This window comes from Phyllobates terribilis, unplaced genomic scaffold (genome assembly GCF_046119375.1).
Source record: "Phyllobates terribilis strain yellow unplaced genomic scaffold, ASM4611937v1 Scaffold_9__5_contigs__length_417890890, whole genome shotgun sequence".
Lineage (NCBI taxonomy): Eukaryota > Metazoa > Chordata > Amphibia > Anura > Dendrobatidae > Phyllobates > Phyllobates terribilis.
The window spans coordinates 133,377,053-133,398,874 of NW_027362769.1; the positions used below are offsets into that span (position 1 = coordinate 133,377,053).

Sequence of the window (21,822 nt, forward strand, 5' to 3'; positions counted from 1 at the left end):
CACTGTGGGGATCCACCTGTTTCTGAGCCACTAACGGACGGGTATGTATGAGTTCTGCATACTCCTGGTCAGACCCGTCTTATGGATGTGACCTCGCTCCATACACTTGTATTGAGCAAGACCGCACCCCATCTATAGAGACATGGGCTTGGCCGACTGGAATGCGAGCCTCACTCCATACAAGTGTATGGAGGCGAGGCTTCTCCCACTGGACAAGAGTATATATAACTCATACATGCCCTCCAGTCCAGTCTCCGAAACCGGCGAATCCCCACAGTGCACAGTGCGTGTGCTGGGTGGATTCATACGGGTCTGCAGTCACACAGAGTGACTGCAGACTTATCGATTTGGACCAGACAGCCTCTTAAACGTGGCCCTCTAACTTGGGACTGAAAAGTGACTATGTATTTGTCTTGAATAATCACCCTACCGGGAGCCCTCCGCTTACATCCCGCTTCCTCCTCTGCTGAGACCAACATTCCGGTCCTTCTGCATCGGAGAAGGCCACCGCAGTGGTAAGTCTGAACCCTACCTGCACAGGAAAGGCAGGTAAGACGTAGATTGGATTTACAACTGTATTCCCTTTGCCTCTGCAGTGGCCAAACTGCAAACGGGAGGATCAAAACGTCGATCCTAGCAGAGGAGGGCAAATGGAGGGCACCAAGTAGAGGGACTATACATGAGAAATGTGTAGTCATTTTTCAGTGCCAAGGTGGAGGGTTGCTTTAAAGGGGTGGTCCAAAGTGATTTTCCTCGTAAATCCCTATCTATTTAGATTCATAATCTAATTTCCAGTATACTTTAATTAAAATTCCCCTAATCTTCCCTATCTCTAAATGCTTTTTTATATTTTTTTTTTCACTTTCTTCCTGATGACACCTTGTTTGAGAATTCCAGTACATGCTGGAATACTCAAAAGAAGAGTCATCCAGGGCCAGTGGCTGCGGTCACTGCTACAGCACCAGCCCCCTCCTTGAAATGAAGTATCATCCGTGGCGCTCATTTCAGGGCTGGGTTAGTCCATACATGATGAGCACAATGACAGTGCGCTTTCTGTTGCCGGCTGAGATCAACAGTAATGAGCCACCAACAGAGCGATGTCAAATTATCCAGCGTGCAGAGACCAGTGACGTCACTTGCGGGGGCGGCGCTGGTCTCTACATGCGGGGTATTCTAACAATGCACTCTATTACTGGCTCATTACTGTTGATCTGAGCTGGCAGCAAAGCGTGCACTGTCATTGTGCACATCAGACAGGGATTAGCCCAGTACCTGAAACGAGCCTCACCGATGACACTTTGTGTCCGGGAGGGGGAATAGGCTGCATTAGTGACCACAGCCTCTTCCCCCTGATGACACTTAATTTGAGTATCCCAGCATTCACTGGGATATGTAGTGCTTAATTAAAAAAAAGTAAAAAGAAAGACAAAAAATGTTTTTGTTGCCTATGATCGTACTTTCGGGCTGAGTTCACAGTACTATGTGAAGTAACACAGCTAAAAGGGATATTATAGGGGTTGCTTGGCCAAAAGTCATTTTTTATGTACCATATTAGGTAATTCTTGGATAATAGAGGGGGCTGTCTCTGTTCTGGATCCTTTTATATTGGCAAGAGTGGAGAGCAGTGACAAAGAGCTTCCCTCGCTCTAATCTACTCTGTCCTGTTTTGTTTAGATCCATTGATTTAAATAAGCACAGTGTAATTCTTCATTTCTCCTGTGGTGGTGCTCAAGAGACATAGTACACATAGGCGACATGTGGCGCGACATTGAGATCGTGGTGTCACATTGCGACATTACATCTAAGTATGGTGTTGCATTGCAACTCCTGTGTTGGACTGCCTGAGACTTATCTGCAATTCCGATGTTTTTGCCGCAAAATTGCAACTCTATTATACTTGTGCAAAACATGTTTAGTTAGCTTTTTCGTGGCTCTATAAGGATCATGCCTTTCACCTCCACTATGCCAGGAGAAAGGCATTTTTTATTATCAGTGGCTACAAGAGGCTTAAAGGAATCTGTTTCAGATCAGGTTGCAGGGTATTCTTTCTGGGCTTGCCGCCTTTGTGTGCAATGAACAGAGGTATATAGATATAATCACTAGACTATAGACCTGAATGGCCATAGATGTGTATTGGAGCTCTGCTAAAATAAATGTGTAGGGCAGCTTTAAGACAAAAGAAGACTTTTGTTTTCAGGAAGGAAATCAAGCAGGACTATTGGGGATCAAGTCAAAGAAACCGGATTTCTGATCCTGCCAATTGCCTGAAGGTGTATTGTGGTTTTACAAGGTGTCGGGAACACTGCACAGTATTATTCCAGTACTTACTAAATAATGGAAGGTTTTTTTTCTTCCTCGTTGGGCCGTTTATTTCCTCTGACAGCAGGCTTGCAATTTGCATTTATGTATATGTACATTGGATATAAAAGTCTATGCACCCATGTTAAAATGCCAGGCTTTTGTCATGTAAAAAAAATATATATATCATATCAAGAAGAGTAATTTGAGAACCTTTTCCACCTTTAATATCACCTATGATATGAACAATTCAATTGAAAAATAAACTAAAATATTTTCAGGTGAAAAAAAGAAGATAAAGAACTAAAATAATGTTGTTGCAAAAATATGCACAACCTTAAAGTAATACTTTTTTTGAAGTACCCTTTGAATTTAAGATAGCATGGCACATCTAGAATTGGAAATCTTTGCCCACTCTTCCTTGCAGTAGCTCAAAGTCTGTCAGACTGCTAGGGCATGTCCTGTGTATAGCGCCCTCTTCAGGTCATCCACAGATTATTAATAGGATTCATGTGTGGGCTATTCTAAAACTTTGATCTTCTGACAGCCATTATTCTGTTCATTTGGAAGTACAGTACTGATCAAAAGTTTGGACACACCTTCTCATTTAAAGATTTTTTTTTGTATTTTCATGACTTTAAAAATTGTACATTCACACTGAAGGCATCAAAACTATGAATTAACACATGTGGAATTATATACTTAACAAAAAAGTGTGAAACAACTGAAAATATGTCTTATATTCTAGGTTCTTCAAAGTAGCCACCTTTTGCTTTGATGACTGCTTTGCACACTCTTGGCATTCTCTTGATGAGCTTCAAGAGGTAGTCACCGGAAATGGTTTTCACTTCACAGGTGTGCCCTGTCAGGTTTAATAAGTGGGATTTCTTGCCTTATAAATGGGGTTGGGACCATCAGTTGTGTTGTGCAGAAGTCAGGTGGATACACAGCTGATAGTCCTACTGAATAGACTGTTAGCTGCTTTTTTCTTGCCATAATACAAATTCTAAGTAAAGAAAGACGAGTGGCCATCATTACTTTAAGAAATGAAGGTCAGTCAGTCCGAAAAATTGTGCAAACTTTGAAAGTGTCCCCAAGTGCAGTTGCAAAAACCATCAAGCGCTACAAAGAAGCTGGCTCACATGAGGACTGCCCCAGGAAAGGAAGACCAAGAGTCACCTCTGCTTCTGAGGATAAGTTTATCTGGGTCACCAGCCTCAGAAATCGCAGGTTAACAGCAGCTCAGATTAGAGACCAGGTTAATGCCACACAGAGTTCTAGTAGTAGACACATCTCTACAACAACTGTTAAGAGGAGACTTTGTGCAGCAGGCCTTCATGGTAAAATAGCTGCTAGGAAACCACTGCTAAGGACAGGCAACAAGCAGAAGAGACTTGTTTGGGCTAAAGAACACAAGGAATGGACATTAGACCAGTGGAAATCTGTGCTTTGGTCTGATGAGTCCAAATTTGAGATCTTTGTTTCCAACCACCGTGTCTTTGTGCGACGCAGAAAAGGTGAACGGATGGACTCTACATGCCTGGTTCCCACCGAGGAGGAGGTGTGATGGTGTGGGGGTGCTTTGCTGGTGACACTGTTGGGGATTTATTCAAAATTGAAGGCATACTGAACCAGCATGGCTACCACAGAATCTTGCAGCGGCATGCTATTCCATCCGCTTTGCTTTTAGTTGGACCATCATTTATTTTTCAACAGTACAATGACCCCAAACACACCTCCAGGCTGTGTAAGGGCTATTTGACCAAGGAGGAGAGTGATGGGGGACTACGCCAGATGACCTGGCCTCCACAGTCACCAGACCTGAACCCAATCGAGATAGTTTGGGGTGAGCTGGGCCGCAGAGTGAAGGCAAAAGGGCCAACAAGTGCTAAGCATCTCTGGGAACTCCCTCAAGATTGTTGGAAGACCATTTCCGGTGACTACCTCTTGAAGCTCATCAAGAGAATGCCAAGAGTGTGCAAAGTAGTCATCAAAACAAAAGGTGGCTACTTTGAAGAACCTAGAATATAAGACCTATTTTCAGTTGTTTCACACTTTTTTGTTAAGAATATAATTCCACATGTGTTAATTCATAGTTTTGATGCCTTCAGTGTGAATGTACGATTTTCATAGTCATGAAAATACAGAAATTATGTCCAAACTTTTGGTCTGTACTGTATATTTAGGCTATGTTCACACATTGCTTTTGTGCTGTTTTTTTCTGTAGCTAGAACCTGATCTCTTGGCAGTCAAAATGTGCACCAATATGCAGGTTTTGCTGATTATTTTTTATTTATTTATTTATTTATTTTTTGCGGTGTTTGTCAAGATCCCAAAGTTCATCTTTGCGCCTTGCAAGTATGACCAAAACAAGGTGTAAGGCTACCAATGCGAGATGTATGTGAAATCCTAAAACATTTTTGCAAAAAAAAAAGGGCAATTTGACCACATTATTTAGGAGAGGTTTTTTTTTTTTTTATGTCTAATATGTAAATTGCCTCTTCAGAGAAAAAGAGGACTTGAACTCTATAGTGCCACCTATTGGAAGCAGCAATCCTACAAGTCACGATCAACCCTTTTAATGAGTTGTGCAATATGACTTGAGATAAAAGCCAAATCAGAATCTCAGTTTGCAGACACGGTGTTTCGGGTTGTTGGCCCTCGTCAGTGCAAAGTATGAGAGAGGCTCAGACCCCTTTAAATTTTTCACTCTTTGTTTCATTGCAGCCATTTGGTAAATTCTAAAAAGTTCATTTTTTTTTCATTAAAGTACACTCTGCACCCCATCTTGACTGAAAAAAACAAATGTAGAAATTTTTTCAAATTTCTTCAAAAAAGAAAAACTGAAATATCACATGGTCATAAGTATTCAGACCCTTTGCTCAGTATTGAGTAGAAGCCCCCTTTTGAGCTAGTGCAGCCATGAGCCTTCTTGGGAATGATGCAACAATTTTTTCACACCTGGATTTGGGGATCCTCTGCCATTCTTCCTTGCAGATCCTCTCCACTTCCGTCAGGTTGGATGGTGAACGTTGGTGGACAGCCATTTTCAGGTCTCTCCAGAGATGCTCAATTGGGTTTAGGTCAGGGCTCTGGCTGGGCCAGTCAAGAATGGTCACAGAGTTGTTCTGAAGCCACTCCTTTGTTATTTTAGCTGTGTGCTTGGGGTCATTGTCTTGTTGGAAGGTGAACCTTTGGCCAAGTCTGAGGTCCAGAGCACTCTGGAAGAGGTTTTCATCCAGGATATCTCTGTACTTGGCCGCATTCATGTTTCCTTCAATTGCAACCAGTCATCCTCTCCCTGTAGCTGAAAAACACCCCCGTAGCATGATGCTGCCACCACCATTTTTCACTGTTGGGATTGTATTGGGCAGGTGATGAGCAGTGACTGGTAGTGTTGAGCGAGTATGTTCTATTAACCCTTTTGCCGATTATGCTTGGCCGAGCTCCGAGTATTTACAGCTGCTCGGTGATGTGGTTGAATCGTTCCCGTGTGCATGATTTGCAACTGTTTGACGGTTTTATTACATGTGAGGAATGTCTATTTCTTACACATTCCTCACATGTAATAAAACTGTCAAACAGTTGCAAATCATGCACACGGGAGCGATTCAACCATATCACCAAGCAGCTATAAATACTCGGAGCTCGGCCTGAGCATACTCCGACAGAACATACTCGCTCAACACTAGTGACTGGTTTTCTCCACACATGCCGCTTAGAATTAGCACCAAAAAGTTCTATCTTCTGGGAGTCCTTCATGTGTTTTGGAGCAAACTCTATGCAGGCTTTCATATATCTTGCACTGAAGAGAGGCTTTCGTTGGGCCACTTTGCCATAAAGGCCCGACTGGTGGAGGCTGCAGTTATAGTTTACTTTGGAACTTTCTCCCATCTCCCTACTGCGTCTCTGGAGCTCAGCCACAGTAATCTTGGGGTTTTTCTTTACCTCTCTCACCAAGGCTCTTCTCCCACGATTACTCAGTTTGGCTGGACGGCCAGGTCTAGGAAGACTTCTGGTGGTCCCAAACTTCTTCCATTTAAGGATTATGGAGGCCACTGTGCTCTTAGGAGCTTTGAGTATTGCAGAAATTCTTTTGTAACCTTGGCTTGATATGTGCCTTGCCACAATTCTGTCTCTGAGCTCCTTGGACTGTTCCTTTTGAGCTCATGATTCTCATTTGGTCTGACATGCACTGTGAGCTGTGAGGTCTTATATAGACAGGTGTGTGCCTTTCCGAATCAAGTCCTATCAGTTTAATTAAACACAACTGGACTCCAATGAAGGAGTAGAACCATCTCAAGGAGGATCACAAGGAAATGGACAGCATGTGACTTAAATATGAGTTTCTGAGCAAAGGGTCTGAATACCATGTGATATTTCAGTTTTTCTTTTATAATAAATTTGCAAAAAATTCTACGTTTCTGTTTTTTTCAGTCAAGATGGGGTGCAGAGTGTACTTTAATGAGAAAAAAATGAACTTTTTAGAATTTACCAAATGGCTGCAATGAAACAAAGATTGAAAAATTTAAAGGGGTCTGAATACTTTCCGTACCCACTTTATGAGATCATGAAAAAATAAACAGCAGAGAAAGGTTGAATTTGCCAGGCATTGTTTACTTAACACATTGATGGGGCATTGAGTAGGTAAGGCATTGTTTACTTTACACATTAGCAGGGCATTAAGTTGGTCGGCTTTGTTTACTTAACGCATATCACTAATTTAATTAAACTGTACTAATATTAACAGTCTGCTCATTTGAGGATATCAAGACATTATGGTTTAAACTTCACAAAAAAAAAATCACAAAATAATAAATGGGTTTCACACCCTGCTGTTCATGCTTTTAAAAAAAAATAAAATAACACAAACTCCCCTCCTGCATTGGTGACTTTCCAGTGATGTTGGCGACATGTCTGCCGGAGTTTGTGTCATTGCTATGCCACGTGAGCCCTACAGTCAATCAGCGGCTGCTATTGGGTTGCTGTACTCTTACTTATTTTGCTTGTCTGATACTCGTTGTAGGAAAGTCAGAGTGAAGCAACCCAATAGACAGGTCAGTATGTTGTACTTCATTGTAAAACTGGGATGTCTAGGTAATGGACAATCACATTAATATACACTGCTCAAAAAAATAAAGGGAACATTCAAATAACACATCCTAGATCTGAATGAATGAAATATTGTCATTGAATACTTTGTTCTGTACAGAGTTGAATGCGCTGACAACAAAATCACACAAAAATCATCAATAGAAATCAAATTTATTAACCAATGGAGGCCTGGATTTGGAATTGCCCCCAAAATTAAAGTGGAAAAACACAGTACAGGCTGATCCAACTTTGATGTAATGTCCTTAAAACAAGTCAAAATGGGGCTCAGTATTGTGTGTGGCCTCTACGTGCCTGTATGACCTCCCTACAATGCCTGGGCATGCTCCTGATGAGGTTGCGGATGGTCTCCTGTGGGATCTCCTCCCAGACCTGGACTAAAGCATCCCCCAACTCCTGGACAGTCTGTGGTGCAATGGAGCGAGACGTGGATGGTGGATGTGGTGGATGGAGCGAGACATGATGTGTTTAATCGGATTCTGGTCTGGGGAACGGGTGGGCCAGTTCATAGCTTCAATGCCTTCATCTTGCAGGAACTGCTGACACACTCCAGCCTCATGAGGTCTGGCATTGTCCTGCATTAGGAGGAACCCAGGGCCAACCGCACCAGCATATGGTCACACAAGGGGTTTGAGGATTTCATCTCTGTACCTAATGGCAGTCAGGCTACCTCTGGCGAGCACATGGAGTGCTGAGCGGCCCTACAAAGAAATGCCACCCCACACCATTACTGACCCACTGCCAAACCGGTCATGCTGAATGATGTTGCAGGCAGCAGATCGCTCTCCACGGCCTCTCCGGACTCCGGCATCTGTCACATGTGCTCAATGTGAACCTGCTTTCATCTGTGAAGAGCACAGGGCGCCAGTGGCGACTTTGCCAATCCTGGTGTTCTGTGGAAAATGACAAGCGTCCTGCACGCTGTTGGGCTGTGAGCACAACCCCCATCTGTGGACGTCAGGCCCTCATACCACCCTCATGGAGTCTGTTTCTAACAGTTTGTGAAGACACATGCACATTTGTGGACTGCTGGAGGTCATTTTGCAGGCCTCTGGCAGTGCTCCTCCTGTTCCTCCTTGCACAAAGGCAGAGGTAGCGGTCCTGCTGCTGGGTTGTTGCCCTCCTACGGCCCCCTCTACGTCTCCTGGTGTACTGGCCTGTATCCTGGTAGCGCCTGCAGCCTCTGGACGCTACGCTGGCCGACACAGCAAGCCTTCTTGCCACAGCTCGCATTGATGTGCCATCCTGGATGAGCTGCACTACCTGAGCAACTTCTGTGGGTTGTAGAGTCCGTCTCATGCTACCACGAGTGTGAAAGCACAACCAACATTCAAAAGTGACCAAAACATCAGCCAGAAAGCATTGGTACTGAGATGTGGTCTGTGGTCCCCACCTGCAGAAACACTCCTTTATTGAGGTTGTCTTGATAATTGCCATTAATTTCCATCTATTGTCTATTCCATTTGCACAACAGCATGTGAAATTGATTGGCAATCAGTGTTGCTTCCTAAGTGGACAGTTTGATTTCACAGAAGTTTGATTTACTTGGAGTTATATTCTGTTGTTTAAGTGTTCCCTTTAACTTTTTGAGCAGTGTATTTTCCTTTCCTACTATATCCTGCAAATCTGTGGGGGTCCAGGTACTTGTACTCCCACTGATTGCTCAGAATACCACTCTTCAGTGCACTGCTGAGCAGGAAGAAGCGCTGTACTGTTACATGAGCACAAAGTGGTGCACGGGTACAATAGATGGTCTATGAGCCCATAAAGCCTGTGTACAGATTGTCTCTTGATTCCTTATTCGTAGAAAAGGTAAGTGAGGCACATCTGTATGACAGAGCTGGTAGCATGGGCATAAATCAACCTCTGCTGGCCTGGCATAACTAAACGACCAATTAATGGGGGTGTGAAGACACTGGGTCTTCCGTGGGCAGAGCACTACTCAGACAACACAGAGTGATGGTAAACAGTGTGGCAATAATTTATTGAATCACCAGCAATTAGTAACATCTAAAACCTTCCCAGCAAATACCTAAGATGGTGCAAAATTACACAGTCGATCCCTTCCGCTGGTCTGCCAAGAATAGAGCAGCTGCAACTTTGGGACTTCCAGGACCACCTACCTTAACCAGTGTCCCCCCCCCCCCCCCCCCCCTGCTTTTGGTGGGCCCCCACATAGAGGAGGTAGCGGCAAGCTTAGGAAGCTGGCAGTCCATCGAGGTACAAGGCCAGGAGACCAGAGGGTTCCACCCTGGCCTCTCCGAGAGTTCCCATGGGGCTAGATGACCAGCTGGTCCCAATCTGGCTTCTTCAAATGTCTCCATGGGTTCCAGGCGATTGGAGGATTCTACCTGGCAACCCCAAACAACATATCCATGGGGCCAGGTGACTTCATCGTCCCAACCTGGAGAACCAAATGTATCCATTGGTTCTTTGATGGTCAGTGGAGAAGATCTGTATCTTTCCATATCCTTCCAGTTAGGGCCGTGTACCCTTAGGCCGGAATCATGTAGAATCCAAATCTGTGTCTCTCTGGATAAAGCCATGTTGACAATCTGATGTTATGAAGAGTCTGACTGATCTTTGATTCTCTCTTCCAATTCTGACTGCTACAGAGGCATATGTCCCTTAAATAGTTACAGTTGTCCTTTCATTTACACATCCACAGGTCAAGGATTAGGGAGGGTATTATTCCACAGGGCTCAGGTCTCATCGTTTGAGCATTTAATCAATTTACATAGTTGGTATAGCAGGGGGCTCTTGTAAATCAACATCTAGCTGGCTTCAGTATAATATGAAATTAGCATAGTAGCAAACATTGTTTTCAGACAAAGAGAAATCAACATTCAGGTTTATACACATAATAGTAGGTCCTTCTTGACCAGCCACAGAAATATACATACATTCACAAGTCAACACAATAGTGTATTTCTCTTCGCTTAACAAATGTAGACTACTGGCTTATTAAGATAAGAAACTGTTGTGTTACAGGGGGCAATCCTGGAGAATAACCTACTCTCTGAGAGTGCTGCCCTCTTTGAGTCTCAGAGACACTGGAAAACAGGGTTAGTGATTTTTTTTCTAGATGCAGTTGGTGTATACAAGACGGCTTGCATTGTCGTAGCATAAAGATGAAGTGTCTTTTCCAGAAGGTTAAGAGATGCCAGTTATAAAGGTGGTTTTCTCTTTGCTTCTGATCACTCCACATTGTGTGTCTGCTTTGAATCACAGCACAAATTCTGATCGCTTTACTTGAAGCATGTCAACTTGGTTGGAAAGGATCCAAATCACTTGATGTCCCCCCCACCTCTCCCCCACACACACCCATTTCTTCCCTTCATTAAACATGACCTAAACCTCAACCAACAAGTAATTTTGCAGTGCACAAATTACTAACATGTGGACCCGAGCCAAAGGGCATTGTAAAATAAGGTAAAATGTTATGCCTCCTCTGTTATCTGCTATTTTGGGTGCATAAAGTGGAATCTAGCTTTTTCTCTAGACTGTACCCTGCTATTTGTTCATAAAATCTACAGGTAGATGTTAATAAAGATCATGTTTTCTTGCGTATGTTGATTTGCTTTAAAAAAAAAAAAAAAAAAAAAAAAAAAAAAACCTATTCCCAAATATCCTCCGAGGAAGGAGTTAAAGAGAATTTGTGTTTTTTGCCATAATTGAGCAATTTTTCTTTACCTGTTGTAAATGCCGCTGTTCTCCTGAATCTGTCGGTCTTTCTTTTGTTCTTGCACCTCTCCATTCATGAGATGTGGCCCTTTCTTCCTTGCATGTAAATGTAGTCTTGTTAGTCAATTGGTTGTTTTCTTCAACTGTTCCCTATGGGGGAGTTTTTGAGGACCACACTCAGTCGGTTAAAGAGACCAGACTTGCATAACGATAAGAGAAGGCTAAATATCAAGAATGGAAGGAGCAGGAACAAAAAGAAAAACAACTCAGGATTTAGGAGAATCGCGGCATTTACACCAGGTTAAAAAAAAAATTACATTTTGAAGTCAAATGACAGATCCTCTTTAAAGAAAAAAAAAAAAGCTGTCCCTCCTATATATATATACACCTGAACATTGAAATTGCAACATCAAGAAGGGAATTTAGTGGAATTATGAAAATCACAGGATCAACAGCCATGCTAATGACCTATAAAAATTGAAACAAAATTTTTCCAAATAGCTCTATTTATTCAGTATAAAGTATGAGCACCAGATGCAAAAATCCCTGCATCTACTCACCTTGGCTGCTATCAGTGAGATTATTAATAGTTGTCTGAGGAATGTTCCGTCATACTGAATGCACTTGGCCACGGAAATCATCAATATCCTCTGCTGGCAGCTCTCTATGCAATTGCTGACCAATGTTGTACAGATGTGCTTAATAGGAAAAAAAGACCAGATACCCTGCAGACCATGGTAACATGTTTAGGCCATACAAATTGCTCACAGTTGCATGAGTTACTTGAGCCTGACATTGTACTGTGTGAAAAACTGCTCCTGTGACACTCTCACGTGAGGTGGACATCTGGCTCATATCCCAATGCTGTGCAAATGCATTCTGATGATTTGTGTAGACATTGGTTGATGCTTTGGGCTCGGTATGAGATGTCCAATTTCACTTGCAATACAGAATGGATCAATCGTGGAACCCAGTGGTATGGCCATTTCTCCAGAGAGTCCCAGGAGCCGTTTTTCAACACAACAACGTCAGGCTGCATGTTGCTTGTGCTACTATATGAGCAGCCTATGTGACCTAAACGTGCCTGCAGCATCTCCGGACTTATCTTCCATTGAGCACATCTGAGACCTCATTGGTCAGCTATTACAAAAAAAGCTGCCAGCAGCGGATCTTGATGATTTTCACAAGTACATTCAGGGCGCCATTCCTCAGATAACCATTTATAACTTTATTGATGGTAGTGAAAGCTGTAAGTGCTGTATCTTGTGCACATGGAGCTCAAACTCTGTACTGAATAAATAAAGATTTTATTGATTTATTTTTTTTTAAACTGGCTTAAATTATTCATCATTTGCATATCATTATCATGTCTATCCATTCTGTGATTCCTATAACTCCACAACTTTCCTATCTTGGTGCTGCAATTTCAGAGTTGAGGAGTGTAGAACCCTAGAAAGAGTTTCCCTCTCCCTGGAGGACTACGCATGCCCATGTATTACACAGACAACCTATTTATTTCAATGTGAAATGTGTACGCCTAATGTTCACTCTTGTGACACTGTTGGAAAATTGAACAATTATTGTCACGTTCCACCCTTCCCTGGATTACAGTTTATTGGTGAGTATCCCTCTGGTGGGACACTCTCTAATTAGCTAATACTTGAGGGACCATTTTAACAGAATGGAATTGTTCTAAACCGATATCCCCTTTTAAAATGTAACTTCAGCTTGAAACTTGCAGCGTAGGATGATGCTGAAATAACAGCTCCTGAATATAATGAAATTATCAGATGCTCCTCATTTGTTAGATGCTGTTGCGGCACTTCACGGCTTTGGATCTGATTTTTGGAATCCAGACAAATGCTGCTATCTTCTTGGATTTTAGGTTTCACACAACATCTTGTCCTTACTACAGATGCGTCCTTCCTTACTTTTCCGATATGCCAAGATAAGAGGTAGAAGCTTTAAATAAACACAATTTAGCAAAACTCTGCTAAGGCTATGTTCACACATTGCGTTTTTGCTGCCTTTTTGCAGTGAAGAAGCTACTTACAAAAAGTAGTTTTTGTGTCTAAAGACCAGGGCCCCACTATCAGTATTTGGTCAGTATTTTTTCTCAAGAGTGGGAGCCAAAACCAGGAGTGGGTGATAAATGCAGAATTGGTGACTTGTTTCTATTACACCTTTTCTCTGATTGTTCCTCACCTGGTTTTGGCTCTCACTCCTGAGAAAAAATACTGAAAGAATACTGACCAAATACTGATTGTGGGCCATGGCCTTGCAGCAAAAAATTGCTGTTAGACTTGAACTCTAAACAGCCTAAATTGCAGCCTGTCAAGGGTTTTGCTAGCATGTTTGTGGTCTAAGGGGTAACGTCTCTCCTTGCGGAGAGTGGCATGCCAGACATAACAGTGTAAGGAGACTTATAGGCCATGCAATACTCCTCTGGGAAATAAAATATGCAAATTGACTCTTTAGAGAGGAAGAGGACTTGAACTCTAGTGCCACCTACTGGAAGTAGCAAGCCTAAAAGTCAATATTAACCCTTTGACAAGCTTTGCCAAAAGACTTAGAGTATCCTATTTGCAGACATGTGTTGCGGGGTGTTTGCCCTTCATCAGTGTAAAGCAAGAAATCTGATTTGGCTGTATGAGAGGCTTCCGTCTGGCAATGTCTGTAATTTTTCAAAGATTTACTGTATGTCCACTTTTTATTACATGTTATATCTCAACATTTTATTTTTATCTTTGCAGGAAAAAGGCCAAAGGCAAGGCTCCTCTTCCGCCTGGGGAAGCCAGGTACTCGGACAGCTCGCCATCATTTGACTCAGCAGACACAGTCCACTATAACATGGACCAAAAAGAAAATATTGATCGAGACATTGAACTAAAGGTGGTTCTTCCTGGTGACCGACTCGCAGCAACCATTGTTCATGGCAGGTTTGTGTTTTGGGGTTCTTTTGGTTTTCAAGGCAATTATGGTTGAAACAGTTTTCTGTTAGTTCTTTTAGACAATTTATGTAAGTATTTTAGTCACCAAGCTGAACTACTACTCTCAGCATGTTCTAACAGCCACAGGGAATAGTCTTTCAGGAAAGCCGGAGAGAAAAAAGAAAATTCCTCTACAGAAGAGTTCCAAGTTTCCGCTCATTTTCCTGTGTGTGTATGCGTGTGTGAATATATGCATATGTGTGCATGTGCATATATAATATATATTGTATGTATGTGTATATATAATATATTTTGTGTGTTTGTGTGTGTGTATGTGTGTGATTTTTTTTTTTTTTTTATAGAAAATTAACAACAAAAAAAATCGCAAACACATGAATCCGATTTAGGTAATTTTTTTTTTTAATGGCACATTCCCTATAAGTCCTATGTTATGCACCGTACACTTTTACATGTTTGTATGTGTCTTCTTGTCCTTGTGCAGTAAACCCATGATGGACCTGCTTGTCTTCCTCTGCGGACAGTATCATCTAAACCCATCCGCCTACACAATAGATCTCATTTCGGCCGATAACGCGCAACTCAAGTTTAAACCCAACACTCCCATCGGCATGCTGGATGTGGAGAGGGTTGTGCTCAAGTCCAAAAATCTGGATGAGAAAAATAAAAGGCCTGGTCCAATCGTGCCGGAGGTAAGTGCTCAGTCTGCCACTATCTGCATTTCTTGTTTTTTTTCCCACAGTAGGGTAATGATCATGTGGTTTTCTGCTGTATGTGGCTAGTAAAATGATGTGCACACAGGCTACAAATAGCTTCAGAATTTTGCTTATGTTGCATATTTCAGACATAATGTACCTGTCATTTCTTGTCACATTTACGCTTTCTCCAGAAATATCTGGCGGCAGCTTACTCCCCTCTTCCCACTGACAACACATGCACACACAGCCGAGCGTGCATGTGTGAGTATATATAGGACTTGTGTGCCCAATCATTATATAAGGTGTATGACTTATCTTTTGAGGGTACAGAACAACTTTCACAGATTAAATCCTGTTTTAGAGGTATTACCATCTGCAGTAAATATTAATTCCATATGTCCTCCAAAGTTATACTGGACTCTTTTATATAAAATGTGACCATGGAAATACACTTCTACCTTCAGAAATTATCAGTAATTAGGTGCATAGCACAAATATAAAAGTCAGCCCAGCTCTGTCATAAAGTGTCCAATATCGTTAGCTTTTGTAGCTGCTGCTTGGCATTGAGCGCTGCTTTCCTTGTTTGTTGGCAGCTTTCACGCTGGTTTTTCCGACCATTTGGATTGCTATTGGTTGGGCATCCGCTCCAATGGTCGTACGTCTCCCAAATGATCATTAATTTCTAAAGAAGATTCTCCAGCATTTGGGTTAAATGGTCCTTGAAATTCTTGAAATACAAAGAGTCAGGAATGAATTTTACTTTTTTTTTTTTTTTCTTTTTCCCCTTCAGCAAACTATAAGAGTTGTTATTAACTACAAAAGAACCCAGAAGACGGTCATGAGAGTCAGCCCATTTCTCCCACTTGAAGATCTCATTTCCTCCATTTGTAATAAGTGTGAATTTGATCCCCGGTCTACAGTGTTACTTCAAGATTATCAATCCCAAAAGCATCTGGATATAACAAGGTCTCTTAACGAGCTTGGCCTAAAGGAGCTGTATGCACTGGATCACAGCAAAGGTAAAGGTCCATGATGGGACTGTGTGCAAATTGCTGGTAACTTTCCCCATAGATCCACTAAAGCAATAAAGAAGTCTCTGAGGCACAACAAAATTTTTGGTCCCCAGAGCAAATCTGTAAATGGACCACCTTCCAGTGCAAAGAACAAAATGATCCTCTTCCATGACATGTGTATAGTTGACCAAAAAGATTCCCAGTACTATGGTCCAGCGGTTATCGTCTGATGTCCGTTAGGAGGAGGTTCAGAGGGGTCTGGACTGGTCCCCATCTGCCGTAATCTCCAATGCCTCTTCTGATTCGTGTGCCATCATCAGTGCATCGGGCCACAACGATAGTCGCCCTGGGCCTACAAATCAGAAGAGGTCCATAGGATGAGAAGAGGACGTTCACGGGGCTCTGGTCCGGTGACCATGGACTATTGAAGTGGCCTCTGGACAAGAGTTCTGCAAACCTTTTTGCTCAACTCTAGATTTATGCATTAGCCCTTCAGCTACTGTACCATTTATGATATTTGTCCTCTCTAACAACAGTTCCCAGGGGTGAAGGCCTCTTTTGAACATCTTCTAGTTAAATCCTTGCTGTGTGGGTATTGCACCCTCCAGTCTCACACCTTATTTGAAGGGAATGGGCACTATGTGAGTGAACGTAAAAAGAATCATCAGGACAGACCATTAAGTGTCAGTCTACCAGATTCTTTTACAAGGGTGAGGTGAATTCTAGTTGAGGACATGTTTAATTTGCTTTGTGTGCAAATTACAGAGCCGTATGGCCTGATTTGGTCTTTTTGGTGCTGTGAAGCTGCATCCACTGCTCTGCTGGCACAAAGGTGGTACAGTTGGGCTTAGTGCCCTCGATGCAGAAATGAAGTAGAAATTTTCCTGAGCATTTCTGCATCTCTTTTGGCAGAAAAACGCATGCGGTTTTTGCATGCGGATTTGCCATACGTTTTTACAATACATTGTATAAGCAAATACTCATGCGGAAACGCACAAGAATTGGTTATGTCCGGATTTTTTCTGCGAGTAAAATTTTCAGTTGTTTCACACTTTTTTGTTAAGTATATAATTCCACATGTGTTAATTCATAGTTTTGATGCCTTCAGTGTGAATGTACAATTTTCATAGTCATGAAAATACAGAAAAATCTTTAAATGAGAAGGTGTGTCCAAACTTTTGGTCTGTACTGTATTTAGACACTGACATCCGGATCTTAGTCCGGAGTCATTAAGTGTGAAGAAAACATAATACACAAAAACTATTTTTATTAGTATTTATAGATAAAATAAGCGGTCTCAAGACCTAAAGAGGACACAGTCTCAATGAATACACTCAAAGCTTATACATAATGGTAATTCAATTAATCACATACTGTTCCAAAGGTAGGAATATTATCCCTGATCAATAGCTACTATACATCTCATAAATGCTAGTAAACACAAAAGTGCTGGTGCAAAGTGACTATAAGAAGGAAAGAGAAGCAGTCAGTAAATACACTCAAAGCTTGTACATGAAGATCAGCGAAACGCGCGTTGGGGTGAGGGACACAGTCCGCATCTTGTTTATGTGCCCTCTTGTTAGGTAAAGTTTATTACCATATTCACGGCTATTTGCTAGGCTTCTATGTATCTATCCACCTATAGCTATAGCTAATGCTAGTAAACACAAAAGTGCTGGTGCAAAGAGACTATAAGGATAGTTAAGCTGTCAGTAAATGCACTCAAAGTTTGCACCTGATGGTAGTTCAATTAATCACATATTATTCCAGAAATATGGCTATGATTCATTATAAATACCAAGTGTACATTTCATCAATACTAATAAGAAATAGAAATGCTTCTGCAAACTCTCAGAGGGATTAGAACTGATAAGCTATAGGTGGATAGATACATACAAGTCTAGTAAATAGCCGTGAATATGGTAATACATTTTACCTAACAAGAGGGCACATAGACAAGATGCAGACTGCATCCATCACCCCAACGCGCGTTTCGCTGATTTTCATGTACAAGCTTTGAGTGTATTTACCGACAACTTATCTATCCTTCTTATAGCCACTTTGCACCAGCACATTTGTGTTTACTATCATTTATGAGATGTATAGTAACTATTGATCAGGGATAATATTCCTACCTTTGGAACAGTATGTGATTAATTGAATTACCATTATGTATAAGCTTTGAGTGTATTTATTTAGACTGTGTCCTCTTTAGGTCTTGAGGTACCTTTATTTTAATTGCATCTTTATTTTATCTATAAATACTAATAAAAATTGTTTGTATGTATTATGTTTCCTTCTCACTTCATGACTCTTTGGACTAAAATCCTGATGTCAGTGTCATTGTATTGTATGACTTTATGTACGAATAAAATTACGGCTTTTAACTGAGCCTGCGGGAGGAAAATTATTGAAAAAGGACAACCCCTTTACTAAACACAAAATTTGCCTATTGATGATGATGATGATGATGATGATGATTTTTCACTTTTTAATGCTAGTGTTTATGAAAAAATCTCTATTTTTTTTTTGTATTCATTCTAGCTACATCTCCAACAGAGATAAGGCCACCACCTTTACAAGGCAAGTAAATTGAGATTATTTTATGTTAGATTATTTGTGTTCAAATGTGCAGTTAAGGGGATTGTAATGGGTTAGAAAAACATGGGTACCTTTTACAAAAACCTCATCGGTGCACTTTTAAGAGGCAGTCTGAGTGCTGTCACGCCCCCAGTGCACTTCCAGCCTGATTAGCATATGACTTCTATGTTAGGTTTCTTATATCTGTCACATCGGATGTCTTTTTAACAAAGTCTCCATTTATATTGGGGGGGGACAAGCGCCTCCACAGCCATATCACTAGTAAAATACAAAAAACGTGCTGATAGGTTTACTATAGAGCGCAGCGGCTAACTCAGCTCTGCTACATTTATAGATTTATATATTGTTCATTCATATTTGCAGAGTCTTGTCTGAACGTAGATGCAAAACAGAATGATGAAAAAGGCTTCTTCAACTTTTTCCGCAGAAGTACTAAAAAGAAACGTGATCAGGTAGGTTTTCTGGAGAAATCTTATTGGACTTGCTTAAATTTATTTATAGAAAAGCCCCAAAAAATTCTGTGACATGAAAAATAAAACACCATTGCTTTTTGGGATTTATTTTTACGTCATACACTTAGAAAGTATAAATGACATTGTAATTCTATTCTACAATAGTAAGTTCATCAAATAAAGCAAGACTTGTATCTCCGTAGTCTGAGACCCTTTTTTTTTTTATGTTCCCTTCACTGGATCTGTATGACAGCTTATTTGCTCAATCGGCTGCAGTTTTTATGATAACACTTTGAACTAAAAAGTTGTATGAAAGTGTGTTTTATATATAATAATATATATATATTTTTTCTTTTTTAATCATTAGGGGAATTAAACCTCCTATCACTTGATTACTGGTATAATACTCTGCAATATTACCAGTTGGTCTATGGAAAGGCTTAAAGGGAATTTGCCAGTAGGTTTTTGCTATTTATTCTGAGAGCAGTATGATGTACGGGCAGAGACCCTGATTCCAGAGATGTGGCACTTGCTCGGCTGCTTGCTGTAGTTTCAGTACAATCAGTGTTTTATCAGCAGGAGACTATCGCTGCAGGACTAGGTATCATGTGCAGGTCAGTCCAGCTACTCTGTGTAACCGCACCCCCACTACCATTGATTGGTAGTTTGCTAACAGTGTATACAGGAAGAAGCCAATCAGTGGTGTGGGCGGGGTTATACACAGCTCAGCATTCTGACTACTGCTACATCTGCAGCAGAGAAAACAGGGATTCTATCAAAACTGCACCAAGCAGTTCAGTAAGTGACACATCGCTGGAATCAGGGTCTCTGCTTCTACAACATGCTGCTCTCAGATTACAAGGCAAGAACCTGCTGACAGATTCATTTTAAAGCTGACATGGAGGGTCTTCATTAAGCGACAGGCTGCTATGACAAACCTGTGGCACCCCAAAATGAGGGGGAGCAATGGGAAGACAGAGGAGCCCCCTCTCTCTCTACTAGCTTTGGAATAAAGTATTGAAGGGGTTTAATGCCTGGATCGGAGCTAATTATCTGCATCAGTTGGGATCTGGATCAGCAGGGCTTTTCCTCTTTCCTGTTATGTTTTTTTGTAGATACATGTTTTGTAAATGAAGTGACGATTCTGGAGCATTTTTCTTTGGATCTTTGGGTTGGGCTTTTTCCTCTGTTATTCCTCCTGGAAATGAAAGAATAAGTTACCTTATCAATATTGGTAATGTTATCTCTACGCAATCTGATTCTATCCGTGGTACTTAGACTGATGGGGGAAGGGTAACAATTGTCCTTATACAAGACAAAGAAAGGTCAATTGTCCATTAGTTGATCCAAAGTATGGGAGGTCACCATTGTACGTTCTATTTTGGTGCTGAAAAATAATTACAAATTTTGCATTAGTCTCCTGATGATTTTGAATATTAGTTTGTTCATTTTCTCTTCTGAGCTTTTCTTGTAGATTTTTCTTTTGTCTGTATTTTGACAGAAGTGACTTATTGGTGTTGCTTGTTCTAGAGACGTGGATGATTCTCCATTGTTACGAAATCTTCCTATTTCCACTGTTCTTTGTTTCCTATTTTTCCTGTATCCGGTGCAGACCTCTAGCGCCCCCTCCACCCCACTGCTCAATAAGCCAAGGTCACAACACATGATGAGAGCGAATACAGTCACCAAGTCATACGATTCCAGCACAATGCCTTCTGATGTACCAAAGAAACGGAGAGCCCCGCTGCCGCCCATGCACCCGCCTCAGAACGGCTCCAGCGAAATACACCGGGGGCAGATCCGAACCTCGTCCTGTGTTGTAAAATCTGTCAGCGCTGAATATTCAGAAAAGGTATATCATTCCTATATAACTACTTAACTTTATGTGTAAATTACTTGATATATTTATATACTTTTTGTAAAGGCAAAAATAAATTTATGGTATATATAAATAAATCTTCTATCTAGATATATGCATATTTTATATTTTACAAAATATATATTTTTTACAAATCTAATAAATATATGTGTAATTTATATTTATATACTTTTTTATATCTTGATGAATATAAAACATGCATAAATCAATATTGCATTACATAGAAATTTCTTTTTATATTTTGCAAAAGAAATTATATATGGATGTAAAAAATATCTAAATTTAGATTTGTACATATATTTTAGATTTTGCAAAATATAAAAACATAACTATATATAAATTAATAAATATAATATTACATATACCGTATTTTTCCGACTATAAGACGCACCTAGGTTTTAGAGGATGAAAATAGAAAAAAAAATTAAAGCAAAAAATGTGGTCATGATGCCCTGTTATGGGAGTAATGTCCAGCAATTCTGTGTGTATGTATATATATATATATATATATATATATATATATATATATATATATATATATATATATATATATATATATATATATATATATATATATAATATAATATATATGCCCCCATCCTGGTCTGCATGGCAACCCCCTCCTGGTATGCATGGCCCCCTCGTCCTGGTATGCATGACACCCCCTTCCCTATCCTGGTATGCATGGCACCCCCATCCCCATCACCGTGCACACAAAAAAAAAAAAAAAAAAAATTCTATTCACCTTTCTTCCCTCTGCTCCAGCGCTGCGTACTGTTCTGCTGCCAGCAGATGATCTCACCGTGTGAACAACTCATGATGTCACTGCCATGTGCCCTCACACTGTGAGATGAGCTGCCAGAGTAGTTGCTGCTCTCCACGCTGAGACTATGGACGTGGGGAGCAGTGGCTATTCACTCTGCATAATAGCGGGCGCACCGTGTTATCCAGTCACGGCTCCTGCAGCGGCTCGGCGATCACGTGTGCCTGCTATTAAGGAGCATGAAGATTTACTACTCCCCATGCTCATGGGAGTGGGGAGTAGTGATTATTCATGCGCTTTAATAGTGGGCACACGTGACCGCCGAGCCGCTGCAGGAAGCTGGCGGCTGCTGCTGAGACTGTGTGCCCGCTATT

The 21,822-nt window shown here is 41.1% G+C and overlaps 1 protein-coding gene across 6 annotated transcripts in view; it reads left to right on the forward strand.

The window, feature by feature from the left end:
- The window catches only part of COBLL1 (cordon-bleu WH2 repeat protein like 1), a 148,383-nt gene that overhangs the window by 88,975 nt on the left and 37,586 nt on the right, over positions 1 to 21,822 (forward strand). For 5 of the 6 annotated variants that reach the window (XM_073647041.1, XM_073647036.1, XM_073647038.1 and 2 more), the window contains exons 3-8: positions 13,848 to 14,033; positions 14,527 to 14,734; positions 15,531 to 15,759; positions 18,298 to 18,336; positions 18,718 to 18,806; positions 20,419 to 20,658. In XM_073647041.1, coding sequence (XP_073503142.1) covers positions 13,848 to 14,033; positions 14,527 to 14,734; positions 15,531 to 15,759; positions 18,298 to 18,336; positions 18,718 to 18,806; positions 20,419 to 20,658 — 991 coding nt within the window. Of the gene's footprint in view, positions 1 to 10,401; positions 10,476 to 13,847; positions 14,034 to 14,526; positions 14,735 to 15,530; positions 15,760 to 18,297; positions 18,337 to 18,717; positions 18,807 to 20,418; positions 20,659 to 21,822 lie in introns of all 6 variants that reach the window. The other variant, XM_073647042.1, reaches the window with a different exon arrangement.